This window comes from Pleurodeles waltl, chromosome 5 (assembly GCF_031143425.1).
Source record: "Pleurodeles waltl isolate 20211129_DDA chromosome 5, aPleWal1.hap1.20221129, whole genome shotgun sequence".
Lineage (NCBI taxonomy): Eukaryota > Metazoa > Chordata > Amphibia > Caudata > Salamandridae > Pleurodeles > Pleurodeles waltl.
In genome coordinates, this window is record NC_090444.1 from 59513724 (window position 1) to 59534089 (window position 20366).

Consider the following 20366-nt stretch of genomic DNA (forward strand, 5'->3'; position numbering starts at 1 on the left):
ATACTTACATTTTTCATTGCGCGGGCACTATTACTATAGTACAACTCCTACCTCACCCTCTGCAGGGAAAACAATCGAAGATGGAGTCGACGCCCATGCGCAATGAGCACAGAAGGAGGAGTCACTCGGTCCCGTGACTCGAAAACACTTCTTCGAAGAAAAACAACTTGTAACACTCCGACCCAACACCAGATGGCGAGCTCATGCATACCATGTGAATCTCAGCGACTGATGCCACGAACAGATGTACACTGGGTAAGTGACATTTTCATTATTGCATTTCAAAAACCTCCTTCAGGAAATCCAATATCAAAACAAGGTATAGCTAGATGGATAGTTCGATGCATCCAAACCTGCTACCTTAAAGCAAAGAGAGAGCTGCCTATTACACCAAAGGCACACTCAACCAGAAAGAAAGGTGCTACCATGGCCTTTCTAGGAAATATTCCAATGAACGAAATATGTAAGGCAGCAACATGGTCTACGCCTCATACATTTACTAAGCAATACTGTGTAGACGTGTTATCTGCACAATAAGCCACAGTAGGTCAAGCTGTACTAAGAACTTTATTTCAAACTACTTCCACTCCTACAGGCTGAACCACCGCTTTTGGGGAGATAACTGCTTACTAGTCTATGCACAGCATGTGTATCTGCAGCTACACATGCCACCAAACGGAAAATGTCACTTACCCAGTGTACATCTGTTCGTGGCATTAGTCGCTGCAGATTCACATGTGCCCACCCGCCTCCCTGGGAGCCTGTAGCCGTTTGGAAGTAATCTTCAACATTTGTACATTTGTAAATATATTACTTTAACCTTCATTTTGTACATACTTATTCATTCCATTGCATGGGCACTATTACCAACATACACAACTCCTACCTCACCCTCTGCGGGGAAAACAATCTAAGATGGAGTCGACGCCCATGCGCAATGGAACCAAAGTAGGAGGAGTCCCTCGGTCTCGTGACTCGAAAAGACTTCTTCGAAGAAAAACAACTTGTAACACTCCGAGCCCAACACCAGACGGCGGACTATGCACAGCATGTGAATCTGCAGCGACTAATGCCACGAACAGATGTACACTGGGTAAGTGACATTTTCCATATCTATATGTTTGATGGCATGTGAAGTTGTAGATACATATGTTCTGCATACTTCTGCCATCTAGTCCTAGGTCTGGAAAGTTGCATCTTGTTTGCGTTCGAAAGTCTTTCGAGTCACGGAACATAGTGACTGCTCTTGTTTGTGGATAATCCTCGACTCCATCTTCAGATTGTTTTCTGTCAGCCGGGGATGAATGGAGTGTAATGGAAAGGTAGATCATCTGGTGTGCTGCTCTGGAGCAGGCAGGAGAGTGGATTATTATGCGATGTAGTAGTGAGAGCTCACCATGAAATAAAGTCAACTTTTTTATCAGGTCCAGTTAGGTTTCTTAATAAAACCCTCAACTCAGTCCTGGTAATAGTGGCACAGAGCAGCCTGGCTTAATGTAAAGCATAAGTAACAGAACTAGAAATGTAACAAAATGAAAATCTGACATCAATTTATAAATAGATTATATTGTATTGTTATCTTAAAATAGACACCAAAATGACAAAATTTAATGAAACCGAATATATGAGTTTGCAAAGGTAAGTAAATTACTGTAGTTCACTTTTAGGAAATGCAATAATTGAATTGTAAGTGATTTAGCAGTTTTTAGCGAACTAGTTAGATTGGCTTCTTCTCTTCACTTGGATAGGCCACAACAGGATGGGAGCCAGTTACAGGGGCCACTTAGGTCCAGGGAGACACTTATCTGTTGGGTCCAGCAGTCTCTGGTCCTCAGTGCACTGCTTGTCTCTACCGCAGTCCATCAAAGAATTGGTCCTGATGCTGCAGTATACAGGATGCTGTAGAAATGCAGTGAGTGTTCCTGGTGTCACCCTGATAGCCATCATCGGGGTCGTCTCTGGCCTCAGGACTGAATCTCCCACAATGCAGCAGTGAAGTCAAGTGCATGTCCAGTCGCCATTGGTCAGTAGATCTCCTGGTTACCGCAGTTTCAGTGGTTGCTTACAGGTAAGGAAATCTTTTCTTTCTGAGTACCACGTTCTACTTCGGCTACGGATCCCACTTAATCAGGGTCACATCTGAGAGATCAGGACTTAGTCCCCCCAACAGCGACTTTGGTGTCCAGCGATAATCAAGCATTCCTGGGAGGCTGGGCTCTCAAGGAGTATAGGTTTCCTTAGCTTTTGGAGATCCTGAAGCTTAACAGGAGGCTAGTCAACTAGTCCTTGGAGTCACTTCTTCTCTCCCAGCACAAGTGGAGCTCTTTTTCACATGTGGACACAGCAGGCACATTCCTCTTTGCAGGACCCTCGGGTGCAGCAGGTGCAGCTACTCTTTGATTGTTCCAGGGCGCTGCAGGGCAGTCCTTCTGTCTTCCTTCCAGTTCAGTAGTGATGTGAACCTGTGTTTCTGGGGTGCCACTTTCATGCAAGGTTCTCGTTTGTTGAAGGAGAGGGCTTACTAGCCAATGGGGTAATAGTTTTCATGAAGCAACCCTTCCCACTTTGCATCCCTTCCTGGGGTGGTTGGCTTACAAACATGTGAAAAAGAGCTCCACTTATGCTAGGAGAGAAGAAGCGACTCCAAGGACTAGTTGACAAGCCTCCTGTTAAGCTTCAGGATCTCCAAAAGCTAAGGAAACCTGTACTCCTCGAGAGCCCAGCCTCCCAGGAATGCTTGATTGTCGCTGTAAAGAAATGGCTCCCTGTTGCAGTTACCCCCCACTTTTTGCCTGATACTGATGCTGACTTGACTGAGAAGTGTGCTGGGATCCTGCTAACCAGGCCCCAGCACCAGTGTTCTTTCACCTAAAATGTACCATTGTCTCCACAATTGGCACAACCCTGGCACCCAGGTAAGTCCCTTGTAACTGGTACCCCTGGTACCAAGGGCCCTGATACCAGGGAAGGTCTCTAAGGGCTGCAGCATGTCTTATGCCACCCTAGGGACCCCTCACTCAGCACAGACACACTGCTTGCCAGCTTGTGTGTGTTGGTGGGGAGAAAATGACTAAGTCGACATGGCACTCCCCTCAGGGTGCCATGCCAACCTCACACTGCCTGTGGCATAGGTAAGTCACCCCTCTAGCAGGCCTTACAGCCCTAAGGCAGGGTGCACTATACCACAGGTGAGGGCATATGTGCATGAGCACTATGCCCCTACAGTGTCTAAGCAAAACCTTAGACATTGTAAGTGCAGGGTAGCGATAAGAGTATATGGGCTGGGAGTCTGTCAAAAACGAACTCCACAGCTCCATAATGGCTACTCTGAATACTGGGAAGTTTGGTATCAAACTTCTCAGCACAATAAATGCACACTGATGCCAGTGTACATTTTATTGTAAAGTACACCCCAGAGGGCACCTTAGAGGTGCCCCCTGAAACCTTAACCACCTACCTGTGTAGGCTGACTGGTTTTAGCAGCCTGCCACACTTGAGACATGTTGCTGGCCACATGGGGAGAGTGCCTTTGTCACTCTGTGGCTAGTAACAAAGCCTGCACTGGGTGGAGATGCTATCACCTCCCCCTTGCAGGAGCTGTAACAGCTGGCGGTGAGCCTCAAAGGCTCACCCCCTTTGTTCCAGCGCCACAGGGCATTCCAGCTAGTGGAGTTGCCCGCCCCCTCCGGCCACAGCCCCACTTTTGGCGGCAAGGCCGGAGGAGATAATGAGAAAAACAAGGAGGAGTCACTGACCAGTCAGGACAGCCCCTAAGGCAACCTGAGCTGAAGTGACTCTGACTTTTAGGAATTCTCCAGCTTGCAGATGGAGGATCCCCCCAATAGGGATAGGAATGTGACCCCCCCTCCCCTTGGGAGGAGGCACAAAGAGGGTGTAGCCACCCTCAGGGGTAGTAGCCATTGGCTACTGCCCTCCCTGACCTAAACACACCCCTAAATTCTGTATTTAGGGGCTCGCCTGAACCTTAGATTACTGCAACCTAAGAAAAAGAGGACTGCTGAGCTGAAAAACCCTGCAGAGAAGACAGAGACACCAACTGCTTTGGGCCCAGCCCTACCAGCCTGTCTTCCCCCCTTCGGAAGAAAACTGCTCCAGCGACGCTTTCCCCAGGACCAGCGACCTCTGAATCCTCAGAGGACTGCCCTGCTCTAAAAGGACCAAGAAACTCCCGAGAACAGCGGCCCTGTTCACCCAAGACTGCAACTTTGTCTCAAAGAAGCAATTTAAAGACCCCTGCAATTCCCGCCAGAAGCGTGAGACTTGCAACTCTGCACCCGGCGACCCCGACTCGACTGGTGAAGAAACAACGCTTCAGGGAGGACTCCCCGGCGACTCAGAGACTGTGAGTAACCAAAGTTGTCCCCCCTGAGCCCCCACAGCGACGCCTACAGAGGGAATCCCCAGGCTCCCCCTGACCGCGACTGTCTGACTCCCAGATCCCGAAGCCTGGAAAAGACCCTGCACCCGCAGCCCCCAAGACCTGAAGGATCGGAACTCCAGTGCAGGAGCGACCCCCAGGAGGCCCTCTCCCTTGCCCAGGTGGTGGCTACCCCGAGGAGCCCCCCCCCTTGCCTGCCTGCATCGCTGAAGAGACCCCTTGGTCTCCCATTGAAACCTATTGAAAACCCGACGCGTGTTTGCACACTGCACCCGGCCGCCCCCGTGCTGCTGAGGGTGTACTTTCTGTGTTGACTTGTGGTCCCCCCCCGGTGCCCTCCAAAACCCCCCTGGTCTGCCCTCCGAAGATGCGGGTACTTACCTGCTGGCAGACTGGAACCGGGGCAACACCTTCTCCATTGAAGCCTATGTGTTTTGGGCACCACTTTGAACTCTGCACCTGACCGGCCCTGAGCTGCTGGTGTGGTAACTTTGGGGTTGCTCTGAACCCCCAACGGTGGGCTACCTTGGACCCCAATTTGAACCCCGTAGGTGGTTTACTTACCTGCAAGAACTAACAATAACTTACCTCCCCCAGGAACTGTGAAAATTGCACTGTCTAGTTTTAAAATAGCTATATGTGTTTTATTTCAAAAGTATATATGCTATTGTGATTATTCAAAGTTCCTAAAGTACTTACCTGCAATACCTTTCAAATGAGATATTGCATGTAGAATTTGAACCTGTGGTTCTTAAAATAAACTAAGAAAATATATTTTTCTATACAAAAACCTATTGGCCTGGAATTGTCTCTGAGTGTGTGTTCCTCATTTATTGCCTGTGTGTATGTACAACAAATGCTTAACACTACCCTCTGATAAGCCTATTGCTCGACCACACTACCACAAAATAGAGCATTAGTATTATCTCTTTTTGCCACTATCTTACCTCTAAGGGGAACCCTTGGACTCTGTGCATGCTATTCCTTACTTTGAAATAGTGCATACAGAGCCAACTTCCTACAGGTATGAAAGAAACTCTGGAGCTGATGGGTAGCCAGTGAAGAGGTCTTGGTATTCGTGAACGTCTGTTACGTCTTGAAGTGCCTGAAACTACATGGGTTTCAGCCTTTTGGACAAGTTCGAGACCTTATTAAAAAAAAACTAACATTTTGTTAGGTCCCTGCTGTCACTAAGAGAAGGTGCCAGGGATTTTATGCATGTGGTGAGCAACACTCCCTGCTTCCCCCTCTACAGTCATAGATTCATTTTAAACACCAGTAAAAGATCAAATGCAAACGCTTCTGTTTTTTCTGGTCACACTTTCATGATCAACTCTGTACATGTTGACCACAGGCCTAAAACTGTAGGTTTAAGGGCAGTCTTTCAGAATAATTTATGCGAGTTTGCCTACAAGCTCTTTCAAAGCTTGCACTCCAGGGAGTACATTCAGTTAAAGGCTCGACAATTGAAACTAATCAAATGAAGGGTTTTGCAAGTTTGAACTGAATTGAATCTTAAATTTATAAAGCGCATAAAACCAGTAGGCATCAAAAAGCTGTCACTAGCCAAACATTGGGGTGGGGGGGGTGTATGGCAGGGGATCTAACCCAAGCAATAAAGTTGCAGAAAGAGCCAGGATTTGCTTACCTGTGCTGTCTTTCCCCTTTGAGTTATGTTGTCCCTGTGGGATAGCACTCTGAGAACTCAAGACACCGCTGATCAGAACAGCAACAAGAGACAGTGGAACTCGCAGTAATTGAAGGTAATGGGGAGGAGAAGGGCAGGGCTAAAATGTGACTGCTCATAACAGTCAGCACACTGACTGCTGCAACACATTGCACTATGCAGTTTGTGAATCTGTAACTCAGTTGTAAATTAAATAGTCACTGGGATGGTGTAGCTGCTCTGAATTGGGCAGATTAAATGTTGTTATTCTTCCACTGATGTCTGCCTCTATGTTCTGCCACTCTAATATATGAATCACAAACATTTCTTTCGACACCTTGTGTTACTGCTGCACGATAAAAGCTAAACATATCACAGCAGTGAACAGCATACATAAAAAGACTCTTGTATTCGTTCTTGAGGTATATTTGATTGTTTACCACAATATTTGTTATATATAGACCTTTTTGATTTTTCAGGGCTGCGTATCAGTGTACAGCAGTGTCTCAGGATTGAAGGCTCACCTTGGCTCTTGTACACAGGTATTTTGTCGTTCTGGAACAATCGTTGCTGTATTCTCAATATTGCATGCATTACATTGAGAGGGACCTTAAATTTAGGTCATGTAACTATGTTCTAAATTGATTACAAGAAAATGCTTCTTTTTGCACGGTTATCTACCATTTTGTTTTGTTTGGTCACCCTCACTTTTTGCTTAATTTCAGTGCTTTTTTTTTTTTTGTATGTGTACTGGGACTCCGCTAATCAGCCCCACGTGCATGGGCCCTGACCCCTGAAACATTGTATATTCACCTAAGTGGCAAATTTAACTAAGTCCCTAATATATGGTACAAAGTATACCCAAGGACTGCAAGTTAACTGACATTATTGGACTGGAGCACACATTTTGCCACCACTAAAGTGACAGTGCAAAATATGACTGCAGGCCTGCTACTGTAGCCTGTCTGTGCAGGTATAAAGCTGCAAGTTCGGCCTGTCAAAATCCCCCCCCCCCCCGCCTTTTTCACAGGCCTAAACCCTCCTTTTAAATATTAGTAAGTTACCCCTGTTACTTTAAGGTAGGCCATGTGTAGGTTTAATGTAACGCATGTCCTTATATTGATACAGCCCTTAAAGTTATTTCCACTGTAGCCAGGTTCGCTGTTCCATAGGAAAGCACTGGGAAGCATTATTAAACTTAATAAAGTTATCTCTGCCTACCAACCAACTCAAAAGTTAATTCTTGTACTTTTTTAAGTTATTGCAATTACATTTCTTGGTATATTCAAATTTGTCATAAATGTTTTACAGAGGGTACTGTTTGAAAGTTCCCTTTTATCTGCCTAAAACCTCTAAAAGCTCATTTGCTTGCGCTTCCAGCTCTCAGCCAGGAGCTGAATAGCACCTCGGTGAGATGTGAGCGGGCCCCCAGCAGTAGCGTAGCTAGGTTGCCATGGGCCCTCATGCAAGCACAGTAACTGCTTCCCTCTCTAGGGTGGTGTCTCAGTCGGTCAGCTGTCCCCGATACTCCTCAACCTCCTTCAACAGTCTGCAATATCAAAACTCACTACGAGTCTCAGAGACACTCTATTGTTTTTCTGCTAAATGCACTGCATTTCTGAAAGTCAAAGCCATAACCTTTAAAACATCACCAAAGCCAATAGGTTTGGTTTTTGTAAACTGCATGCACACAAAGACCTAGGATCTACAGTCACACTGATGCCCTGACATAGGCACATCCCTCATGCTGCACTCACACAGGCATATGGCTTACTCTGTACTCAAACAGGCACAACATTCAACCCGTAGACCACAAATCCTGCACTCACAAAAGGCAGTATTAATTCTGCATTCACACAGGCACATCCCCCAAAATGCATTAAAAAAACATGATAGATGTTCAGCCCTGACACAGCCACGCTACTCACACACAGGTGCACCGCTTACTAGAAAGGAGCAGAGTTTGGACAGATGGTGACATAGGAGACACAGGTTGAGCATCTGGTGCATCAGTCCAATAGTGAAATTCAAAGCTCTTGAAGTGAGCTACACTGAAGCCTGATAAAAACAAAGATTATGAGGTCTATGCCACATTTGCACCGAAGACACTCTATGGAAGACTCCCACTATGACTAGTACACCACACCATGGCTAGCACGCACAAGACACAGGAATCCCTTAAGGATCTTGCTCTGTCCAGCAAGGATGAGGAAAACATTGAGGGGGCCGAACCAGCACAGGGAGGGGAGTTGGACGCTAAAGGTAGCACTGCTGATGCCGAAAACATGGAATCCACAAGAAGAGTGGCGAGAGACACCAAAATAAAACTGCAGGTGGTAACAAAAATGCTGATAAGCTAAGATGCTTAGCCCTCAGACTCTTAAGTCACCAAAAGCTGCCTCAACTTTGAAGCATCTAACGACTGAAGGCCACCACAAGCATAAGGAGCTGCATCAGTCTGAACCAAAGGACACTGATAGAGACAAACGTTTGTGCAAACCCTCAACGCAAGCAGGTGCTCAAGAGGGAGTGAAGAAATAGGGCAAGGAGCCAAAAGTGAAAGAACCGCTGGTGCCACAGTTAAAGACACATCCCACACTCAGCACCAAACAAAGGGCGCTCTAGGTTGAACACAAACACATAGACTCGAGGCCGAAATGGCAACCCTCCTTCAGAGTAAAAAGAAGTTTGACAAATCCTTGAGGAATCTTCACATCCCGGAAAGATATTCCGGAACAACCGAGATGGAGGACAAACAGGTGGACATTGAAAAACCCTCATCCTCATAGCCACATGTGAAAGGACAGGAAGAGTTCTTCATGTTCGATGAAGACAAATAATCAGCATTGCAGGAAGATGGCCAGTTTGAGGATACTTGGCATGATCACTACACCGGATCCCCGAAGGAGGGTGTGGATAACTATCTGTTGAGGCCTTTACCGCCAGACGACCTGTCCTTTTACAACAGCCTTATCTTATCGGGGTTTATAAAGTGCATGGCTACCTGGAGGCTTCCCCGCGCTATGAAAATATGCAGCACCACTCCAGTTAGCAGGTGATTCAAGAGATTGGCCAGAGCCAAGTTTTAAGACATTTCCTGAAAATAATTTAATTAGACTATTCTCAATCCGCGTGGCAAAGAGTTCCACAATTTAGGGGAGATGTAGAAGAAAGATCTTCCTCCCCATGAAGCCCTATGAATCCGAGAGACCTTCAGCAGACCAGAACTAGCGGACCTTGGAGTTCTGCTGGGAGGGTATAAAGTAAAAAGATCCCTAACCAGCTTCGGCCCTTCGTCATTAACCGCTCCGTGAGTGAGACACAGCACCTTGAATTTAATTCTTTCCTCCACCTAGAGCCAATGCCGAGAGGCCAAAGCCTCTTTCACTGGGGCCTGCTTTGGTAATTTAAGAATGGTCCTGGCCGCAGCATTCTGAACAATCTGTAGTCTCTTAAGGACTGATTTAAGTGATCCTAAATATAAGGAATTCCCATAGTCTAGGTGGGACAATATCAACGCCACGATTCTCCTGGATGTGAAAGGTAATAGGTGCAGAATTCTGCGCCGCATCCTTAGTGAGGCAAAACATGAGCACATCATTTTTTTTTACCTGCACTTCCATTGACAGAGAACTGTCTAATCAAATCCCTAGACTTTTTTATAGTATTTGAGGGCTGAGGAGAGGTCCCAAGGCTCCTAGGACAATCCAGTGCATCCTCCCGGACTGCCAAGGAAGGCATTATTTTGGACCATGAGCAGCTCAGTTTTCTCTCCATTTAGTTTTAGAGAGCAATTTGGCATCCATAGGGCGACCATATCCAGACAGGGTTCCAACCTATCTTGGGTACCGTTATTAAAGGAAATAGAGACCACCAGCTGCATATCATTGGCGTAAGAAATAATGGCTACCCCAAATCCCTTCATCAAAGCAGCCAAAGGCTGCAAATAAATGTTGTAAAGCGTTAGGCTAAAAGTGGACCTCTGCGGCACCACATATTTGAGGGGGAAGACTTCAGATAAGAATGGGGGATCCCAGACCTGAAAGGATCTGTCTTTAAGAAAAGAGCACAGCCATTTTAAGGATTGTTTCTTTACCCCTATCTCACTCAACCTAAGTCCTAGGATTTCATGGTCAACAGTGTTGAATGCTGCACTAAAATCTAGTAGAATGATTGCGGCCGCTGCCTCTTTATCAAGGAGTTGTTTGACCTCCTCCGTAAGTTATAGCATGGCCAATTCCGTGCTTTGTTTAGGCCGAAAGCTGTTTTGGGTCGAGTCAAGTTGCCAATTTATCTCGAAGTTATTAGAGAGGGACTTGTTGATGTGCCTCTCTATAACTTTTCCCAAAAATGGCAGCAAGTAAAAGGGCCTGTAATTGGCAGGTAAGGCAGGATGGAGGCCAGCTTTCTTCAACAGTGCTTTGACTACTGCCTGCTTCCATTCCAGCGGGACTGAACCTGATATAATGGAGAGGTTTGAAAGATCCAAGATAGCAGGTCAAATCTCCTGTCTACCTTCCCAGATGATACGCGGAGGCGCCAACTCCAAGGGGGGGGTACCAGTGTTACTGACCTTAGCACGGCCGGGACGTTCTCTTCTTTGATAAGACGGAAACTATCAAGAGTACATAGCTTTCCAAACAGGGGGGCTCCTGCTATTGTAGGTGATACATCTCTTCCCTTTAGTAATTCTGTGTAAATTCTCTCCACTTTATCCTGAAAATAGGTTGCAAGCTCATTACAGTGTTCTTCTGTGGGAGCTGGGGGTGGGTTACCAGCTTTAAGGGTATTTAGGGGCTGTACAATCTGAAACAATTCCCTCTGGACATTCGCAGCCTTACCCAAAAGGTCTTCATAGTAAGCAGCTTGAGCCTTCCTGATCTCTAGATGGTAGGCACGGGTCAATTATCATATTGACGTATCCATATTCTTTCCAGCTTTTTGCAACCTTTTTTTTTTTTTTTTAAAGCCATTAGCTGTTCATTAAACCATGGTGCAGACTTTTCTTTCCTGCTTTTTCTTATAATGGAGAAAGTAATGGTGGTGTCAAATGAATGCTGTATCCAGGTATTCAACCTCAAGTTACTTTCATCCAAGTCATAACCTAACACTGGTCTTGTACTGGCCAGCACTGATCTCCAAGACTCTTTAAGACTAGACCACTTACAGCCCTTACTATATTTAGTCTTAGCTTTGGGGCCACCAGAGGGGCCTTCCAGTGTGAATGCAATAAGGGCATGATCTGTCGAAGCTATTTGTCGGGTGGCCTTTACATTAAGGCAGACACTATTTAGTAATGAGCAGTAACAGCTGACCCTTGACATGCGTAGGTCCATTAACCTTTTGCGTTAACTGCATCCTGTCCAGGTCTTGCAGGATTTTAGTCACTTGAGGGTTAGTAGCTTCCTTAAGATGAACATTAAAATCTAACAATGTGTAGTTGTTTTTTCCCAATTATGAGACCAGCCACAGTTTAAGGAAACCTATACATAAACCTAGAACTAGGACCGGGGGGGGGGGGAAGATATATTAGCATCCCAGAGAAAATGAATGTGGGGGAGAGATTAATAGTAAAGTCAATGTTGTCACAGTTTGGGTTGTCTAGAGAATTAAATAGACATTTATTGATATCTTTTAGGATAATGGCGATTCCTCCTCACCTTTTCTGCGGCCAATCTCTCCGACAGATGTAGTAACCTGGTGGGAGTGCCTGGTTAATGTCCGGGATAGAGCAATCATAAAGCTAGGTCTCTGTAAGGAACACAGGGAATCATACTGTTCCTCCTCTAAAAGAATGCGGATTTCATACTTATGGCAGAGAAGGGTTCTACATATAATGAGACCAAAACTCCAGTGATCGCTATGGACTTCTTTCATTCTCTTACCTTCCATCCACAATATCATAAAGTTACAGCAGGAGCAAAGAGTTTCCCCCACACTTACCACCAAAGGGAAGCAGACTGGGGCAGAAGATGTAGGCCTTAAAGCAGAGGTCTTCAAACTTTATGATGCCGGGACCCCCTCTTAAACATTTTTAGGTGTAAGGACCCCCTTCTGATAAAAATGTCTAGAACCTGGTACTCCTCATCATCAACAACAATAATAAACGTCCCCCTTTGCCCACAGCAAATCATTTTTACTGTGAGGAAATAATATTAAACAGTGTATAGCAAACCAAAGGTCAGTGAGTGTTGGGGAGTGGTCAAGGGTGTGGCTAAAAACAAAGGTACTTCTTTATGATGATATGGCATATGACAGTGCCACAGGTTTTCTTGCTACACTGCCCCAAGCCAATATAAAAGGGCAGGAATGCACCGTATTTATGAAATACAGTGCATTTCTGTCCTTTCCCCATGCGCTGGCGCACGATTGTTGCCTAGCGCCAATATAGGCAGGATAGTATTTGTGCAGGAAGGGGCACCTTCCGGCACAAAAACAATCCTTTCTAGATGTGCGGCAGATAGCAACACACATGGAAAGAGGAAAAAACAAGGAGAAATGAAAACATTTCTCCTCATATTGTAAATCTGGGGCAGCGTCAAAATCCATGCGTGTTGCATGGGAACACCTACCACTACGCCCATGGAACGCCTCCTCGACGCAAAGTAAGGCAATGCAGCAGCTTGCACTGCTTTGCCTTTCTCCATATCTACAATGCCATTCAAAGCCACTCAGGAAGGCTTTGCGTCACCTCATAGGTATGATTGAGAGGCTTGCGCCGCTGGAGCGTAAAAAAAAGTGATGCTCCAGCAGCGCAAGCCTCTCATAAACAAACCCAAAATATTCTCTACGTTTTTTTTTTAGGTCTTTCACTGTCAGGAAGCTACATATAAAATAACAGCCAGCTTAAATGAAAAATAAATAAAAAAAAGTTGTTACTCATTGGTAAAGGAACTGTAGTGCATTATTGCATTATGAAACCTCTATTAGTTAATGCACTGCAGAGGTCTGCGTGTAACCAGAGAGTGACAGAACTAAATCTTGGTTAGTGCAGTTGATAATAGTGACTTCTGTATTTTTAGTGTCACGAGGTCACAGCCTGTGTCAGAAAGCACTGTGAATATGTAAGGCATTATTTTATATTTGCATTACACACAGTATAAGATAGGCCACTACAAAAAGGTTTAAGCTTAAACTGTGGTTCCAGAATGTAGATTTAAGTAATATCAGAGGATATGCAATACCTTTTATTTTTTAATAGCTGTCCCTTCAACACCTCCAGGTGAAGTAAGCACTGTGGAAATACAATGACAATAAAAAGCACGCACTTCACAGCGCAGTTGTTAACTCTTTGCACTACTGTAGGAAGTTGGCTCTGTATGTGCTATTTCAAAGTAAGGAATAGCATGCACAGAGTCCAAGGGTTCCCCTTAGAGGTAAAATAGTGGTAAAAAGAGATAATACTAATGCTCTATTTTGTGGTAGTGTGGTCGAGCAGTAGGCTTATCCAAGGAGTAGTGTTAAGCATTTGTTGTACATACACATAGACAATAAATGAGGTACACACACTCAGAGACAAATCCAGCCAATATGTTTTGTTATAGAAAAATATCTTTTCTTAGTTTATTTTAAGAACCACAGGTTCAAATTTAACATGTAATATCTTGTTTGAAAGGTATTGCAGGTAAGTACATTAGGAACTTCAAATCATCAAAATTGCATGTATACTTTTCAAGTTATTCACAAATAGCTGTTTTAAAAGTGGACACTTAGTGCAATTTTCACAGTTCCTAGGGGAGGTAAGTATTTGTTAGGTTAACCAGGTAAGTAAGACACTTACAGGGCTTAGTTCTTGGTCCAAGGTAGCCCACCGTTGGGGGTTCAGAGCAACCCCAAAGTTACCACACCAGCAGCTCAGGGCCGGTCAGGTGCAGAGTTCAAAGTGGTGCCCAAAACACATAGGCTAGAATGGAGAGAAGGGGGTGCCCCGGTTCCGGTCTGCTTGCAGGTAAGTACCCGCGTCTTCGGAGGGCAGACCAGGGGGGTTTTGTAGGGCACCGGGGGGGACACAAGTCCACACAGAAATTTCACCCTCAGCAGCGCGGGGGCGGCCGGGTGCAGTGTCGAAACAAGCGTCGGGTTCGCAATGTTAGTCTATGAGAGATCTCGGGATCTCTTCAGCGCTGCAGGCAGGCAAGGGGGGGATTCCTCGGGGAAACCTCCACTTGGGCAAGGGAGAGGGACTCCTGGGGGTCACTTCTCCAGTGAAAGTCCGGTCCTTCAGGTCCTGGGGGCTGCGGATGCAGGGTCTCTCCCAGGCGTCGGGACTTTAGGTTCAAAGAGTCGCGGTCAGGGGAAGCCTCGGGATTCCCTCTGCAGGCGGCGCTGTGGGGGCTCAGGGGGGACAGGTTTTGGTACTCACAGTATCAGAGTAGTCCTGGGGTCCCTCCTGAGGTGTTGGATCGCCACCAGCCGAGTCGGGGTCGCCGGGTGCAGTGTTGCAAGTCTCACGCTTCTTGCGGGGAGCTTGCAGGGTTATTTAAAGCTGCTGGAAACAAAGTTGCAGCTTTTCTTGGAGCAGGTCCGCTGTCCTCGGGAGTTTCTTGTCTTTTCGAAGCAGGGGCAGTCCTCCGAGGATGTCGAGGTCGCTGGTCCCTTTGGAAGGCGTCGCTGGAGCAGGATCTTTGGAAGGCAGGAGACAGGCCGGTGAGTTTCTGGAGCCAAGGCAGTTGTCGTCTTCTGGTCTTCCTCTGCAGGGGTTTTCAGCTAGGCAGTCCTTCTTCTTGTAGTTGCAGGAATCTAATTTTCTAGGGTTCAGGGTAGCCCTTAAATACTAAATTTAAGGGCGTGTTTAGGTCTGGGGGGTTAGTAGCCAATGGCTACTAGCCCTGAGGGTGGGTACACCCTCTTTGTGCCTCCTCCCAAGGGGAGGGGGTCACAATCCTAACCCTATTGGGGGAATCCTCCATCTGCAAGATGGAGGATTTCTAAAAGTTAGAGTCACCTCAGCTCAGGACACCTTAGGGGCTGTCCTGACTGGTCAGTGACTCCTCCTTGTTTTTCTCATTATTTTCTCCGGCCTTGCCGCCAAAAGTGGGGCCTGGCCGGAGGGGGCGGGCAACTCCACTAGCTGGAGTGTCCTGCTGGGTTGGCACAAAGGAGGTGAGCCTTTGAGGCTCACCGCCAGGTGTGACAATTCCTGCCTGGGGGAGGTGTTAGCATCTCCACCCAGTGCAGGCTTTGTTACTGGCCTCAGAGTGACAAAGGCACTCTCCCCATGGGGCCAGCAACATGTCTCGGTTTGTGGCAGGCTGCTAAAACTAGTCAGCCTACACAGATAGTCGGTTAAGTTTCAGGGGGCACCTCTAAGGTGCCCTCTGTGGTGTATTTTACAATAAAATATACACTGGCATCAGTGTGCATTTATTGTGCTGAGAAGTTTGATACCAAACGTCCCAGTTTTCAGTGTAGCCATTATGGTGCTGTGGAGTTCGTGTTTGACAGACTCCCAGACCATATACTCTTATGGCTACCCTGCACTTACAATGTCTAAGGTTTTGTTTAGACACTGTAGGGGTACCATGCTCATGCACTGGTACCCTCACCTATGGTATAGTGCACCCTGCCTTAGGGCTGTAAGGCCTGCTAGAGGGGTGTCTTACCTATACTGCATAGGCAGTGAGAGGCTGGCATGGCACCCTGAGGGGAGTGCCATGTCGACTTACTCGTTTTGTCCTCACTAGCACACACAAGCTGGCAAGCAGTGTGTCTGTGCTGAGTGAGAGGTCTCCAGGGTGGCATAAGACATGCTGCAGCCCTTAGAGACCTTCCTTGGCATCAGGGCCCTTGGTACTAGAAGTACCAGTTACAAGGGACTTATCTGGATGCCAGGGTCTGCCAATTGTGGATACAAAAGTACAGGTTAGGGAAAGAACACTGGTGCTGGGGCCTGGTTAGCAGGCCTCAGCACACTTTCAATTGTAAACATAGCATCAGCAAAGGCAAAAAGTCAGGGGGCAACCATGCCAAGGAGGCATTTCCTTACAGAGTCCCAAAGAGGTATGGTCTCAGCTTCTTCAGGGACCAAACCACAGCAAAGGCCTCCCTCTCAATGGCACTCCAACGCTGCTCCCTGGGGAGTAACCTCCTGCTAATGAAAGCAACAGGCTGGTCAAGGCCATCATCATTTGTTTGGGACAAAACTGCCCCTATCCCATGTTCAGAGGCATCTGTCTGCACAATGAACTGCTTAGAATAATCTGGAGCTTTTAGAACTGGTGCTGTGCACATAGCTTGTTTCAGGGTGTCAAAGACCTGTTGGCATTCTACAGTCCAGTTTACTTTCTTGGGCATTTTCCTGGAGGTGAGTTCTGTGAGGGCTGTCACAATGGATCCATATCCCTTCACAAACCTCCTGTAGTACCCAGTCAAGCCAAGGAATGCCCTGACTTGAGTCTGGGTTTTTGGAGCTGCCCAGTCCAGAATAGTCTGGATCTTGGGTTGGAGTGGCTGAACTTGGCCTCCACCTACAAGGTGGCCCAAGTAAACCACAGTTCCCTGCCCTATCTGGCATTTGGATGCCTTGATAGAGAGGCCTGCAGATTGCAGAGCCTTCAAAACCTTCTTCAGGTGGACCAGGTGATCCTGCCAGGTGGAGCTAAAGACAGCAATATCATCAAGATAAGCTGTGCTAAAGGCCTCCAAACCAGCAAGGACTTGATTCACCAACCTTTGGAAGGTGGCAGGGGCATTCTTTAAACCAAAGGGCATAACAGTAAACTGATAATGCCCATCAGGGGTGGAGAATGCTGTTTTCTCTTTTGCGCCAGGTGCCATTTTTATTTGCCAGTACCCTGCTGTCAAGTCAAAGGTACTTAAGAATTTGGCAGCACCTAATTTGTCTATGAGCTCATCAGCTCTAGGAATTGGATGAGCATCTGTCTTGGTGACAGAGTTGAGCCCTCTGTAGTCCACACAAAACCTCATCTCTTTCTTTCCATCTTTGGTGTGAGGTTTGGGGACTAAGACCACTGGGCTAGCCCAGGGGCTGTCAGAGCGCTCAATTACTCCCAATTCCAGCATCTTGTGGACTTCCACCTTGATGCTTTCCTTAACATGGTCAGACTATCTAAAGATTTTGTTTTTGACAGGCATGCTGTCTCCTGTGTCCACATCATGGGTACACAGGTGTGTCTGACCAGGGGTTAAGGAGAACAGTTCAGGAAACTGTTGTAGGACTCTCCTACAATCAGCTTGCTGTTGGCCAGAGAGGGTGTCTGAGTAGATCACCCCATCTACTGAGCCATCTTTTGGGTCTGATGACAGAAGATCAGGGAGAGGTTCACTCTCTGCCTCCTGATCCTCATCTGTTACCATCAACAGATTTACATCAGCCCTGTCATGGAAGAGCTTAAGGCGGTTCACATGGATCACCCTCTTGGGGCTCCTGCTTGTGCCCAGGTCCACCAGGTAGGTGACCTGACTCTTCCTTTCTAGCACTGGGTAAGGGCCACTCCATTTGTCCTGGAGTGCCCTGGGAGCCACAGGCTCCAGAACCCAGACTTTCTGCCCTGGTTGGAACTCAACCAGTGCAGCCTTTTGGTCATACCAAAACTTCTGGAGCTGTTGGCTGGCCTCAAGGTTTTTGGTTGCCTTTTCCATGTACTCTGCCATTCTAGAGCGAAGGCCAAGTACATAGTCCACTATGTCTTGTTTAGGCTCATGAAGAGGTCTCTCCCAGCCTTCTTTAACAAGAGCAAGTGGTCCCCTTACAGGGTGACCAAACAGAAGTTCAAAGGGTGAGAATCCTACTCCCTTCTGTGGCACCTCTCTGTAAGCAAAAAGCAGACATGGCAAGAGGACATCCCATCTCCTTTTGAGTTTTTCTGGGAGCCCCATGATCATGCCTTTTAATGTCTTGTTGAATCTCTCAACTAAGCCATTAGTTTGTGGATGGTATGGTGTAGTGAATTTGTAAGTCACTCCACACTCATTCCACATGTGTTTTAGGTATGCTGACATGAAGTTGGTACCTCTGTCAGACACCACCTCCTTAGGGAAACCCACTCTGGTAAAGATACCAATGAGGGCCTTGGCTACTGCAGGGGCAGTAGTCGACCTAAGGGGAATAGCTTCAGGATACCTAGTAGCATGATCCACTACTACTAGGATGTACATATTTCCTGAGGCTGTGGGAGGTTCCAGTGGACCAACTATGTCCACACCCACTCTTTCAAAGGGGACCCCCACCACTGGAAGTGGAATGAGGGGGGCCTTTGGGTGCCCACCTGTCTTACCACTGGATTGACAGGTGGGGCAGGAGAGACAAAACTCCTTAACCTTCTGGGACATATTGGGCCAGTAGAAGTGGTTGACTAACCTCTCCCACGTCTTGGTTTGTCCCAAATGCCCAGCAAGGGGAATATCATGGGCTAAGGTCAGAATAAACTCTCTGAACGACTGAAGCACTACCACTCTCCTAGTGGCACCAGGTTTGGGGTCTCTGGCCTCAGTGTACAGGAGTCCATCTTCCCAATAGACCCTATGTGTTCCATTTTTCTTGCCCTTGGACTCTTAAGCAGCTTGCTGCCTAAGGCCTTCAAGAGAGGGACAGGTTTCTTGTCCCTTACACAGCTCTTCCCTTGAGGGTCCCCCTGGGCCTAAGAGCTCAACCTGATAAGGTTCAAGCTCCAAAGGCTCAGTTCCCTCAGAGGGCAGAACTTCTTCCTGAGAAGAGAGGTTCTCTTTTTCTGACTGTGTTGCAGTTGGTTTCCCAACTGACTTTCCTTTTCTCTTGGTAGGCTGGGCCATTTTTCCAGACTCCAGCTCTACTTTTTCACCCTGTGCCTTGCATTGTGCTCTTGTTTTTACACACACCAGTTCAGGGATACCCAGCATGGCTGCATGGGTTTTTAGTTCTACCTCAGCCCATGCTGAGGACTCCAGGTCATTTCCAAGCAGACAGTCTACTGGGATGTTTGAGGAGACCACCACCTGTTTCAGGCCATTGACCCCTCCCCATTCTAAAGTTACCATTGCCATGGGATGTGCTTTAGTCTGATTGTCAGCGTTGGTGACTGTATAAGTTTTTCCAGTCAGGTATTGGCCAGGGGAAACCAGTTTCTCTGTCACCATGGTGATACTGGCACCTGTATCCCTCAGGCCCTCTACACTTGTCCCATTAATAAAGAGCTGCTGCCTGTATTTTTGCATGTTAGGAGGCCAGGCAGCTAGTGTGGCTAAATCCACCCCACCCTCAGAGACTAGAGTAGCTTCAGTGTGGACCCTGATTTGCTCTGGGCACACTGTTGATCCCACTTGGAGACTAGCCATTCCAGTGTTACCTGGATTGGAGTTTGGAGTGGAACTTTTCTTGGGACAGGCCTTGTCTCCAGTTTGGTGTCCAGACTGACTACAGTTTCGACACCAGGCCTTTTTGGGATCAAAGTTTTTACCCTTGTACCCAGGATTGTTTTGTGAAGAGGCTCTGGGCCCACCCTCCTGTGCAGATTTTTGGGGGCCTGTAGAAGACTCTTGACTATTTTTATTTTTGGCTGTCTCACCACCTTTCCCCTGGGGAGGTTTTGTGACCCCTTTCTTTTGGTCACCCCCTGTGGAAGTTTTGGACACCCTAGTCTTGACCCAATGGTCCGCCTTCTTTCCCAATTCTTGGGGAGAAATTGGTCCTAGGTCTACCAGATGCTGATGCAGTTTATCATTGAAACAATTACTTAACAGGTGTTCTTTCACAAATAAATTGTACAGCCCATCATAATTACTTACACCACTGCCTTGAATCCAACCATCTAGTGTTTTTACTGAGTAGTCTACAAAGTCAACCCAGGTCTGGCTCGAGGTTTTTTGAGCCCCCCTGAATCTAATCCTATACTCCTCAGTGGAGAATCCAAAGCCCTCAATCAGGGTACCCTTCATGAGGTCATAAGATTCTGCATCTTTTCCAGAGAGTGTGAGGAGTCTATCCCTACACTTTCCTGTGAACATTTCCCAAAGGAGAGCACCCCAGTGAGATTTGTTCACTTTTATGGTTACACAAGCCCTCTCAAAAGCTGTGAACCATTTGGTGATGTCATCACCATCTTCATATTTAGTTACAATCCCTTTAGGGATTTTCAACATGTCAGGAGAATCTCTGACCCTATTTATGTTGCTGCCACCATTGATGGGTCCTACGCCCATCTCTTGTCTTTCCCTCTCTATGGCTAGGATCTGTCTTACCAAAGCCAATCTTTTGGCCATCCTGGCTAACTGGATGTCCTCTTCACTGGGGTTATCCTCAGTGATTTCAGAGTTGTTGGTCCCTCCTGTGAGGGACCCAGCATCTCTGACTATTATTTGTGGAGT

The 20366-nt window shown here is 46.9% G+C and overlaps 1 protein-coding gene across 6 annotated transcripts in view; it reads left to right on the plus strand.

Annotated features, from left to right (window-relative positions):
* The window catches only part of ZNF512 (zinc finger protein 512), a 398138-nt gene that overhangs the window by 325940 nt on the left and 51832 nt on the right, over positions 1–20366 (plus strand). For all 6 annotated transcript variants that reach the window (XM_069233556.1, XM_069233557.1, XM_069233558.1 and 3 more), the window contains one exon: positions 6545–6607. In XM_069233556.1, the coding sequence (XP_069089657.1) occupies positions 6545–6607 (63 nt within the window). The remainder of the gene's footprint in view (positions 1–6544; positions 6608–20366) is intronic.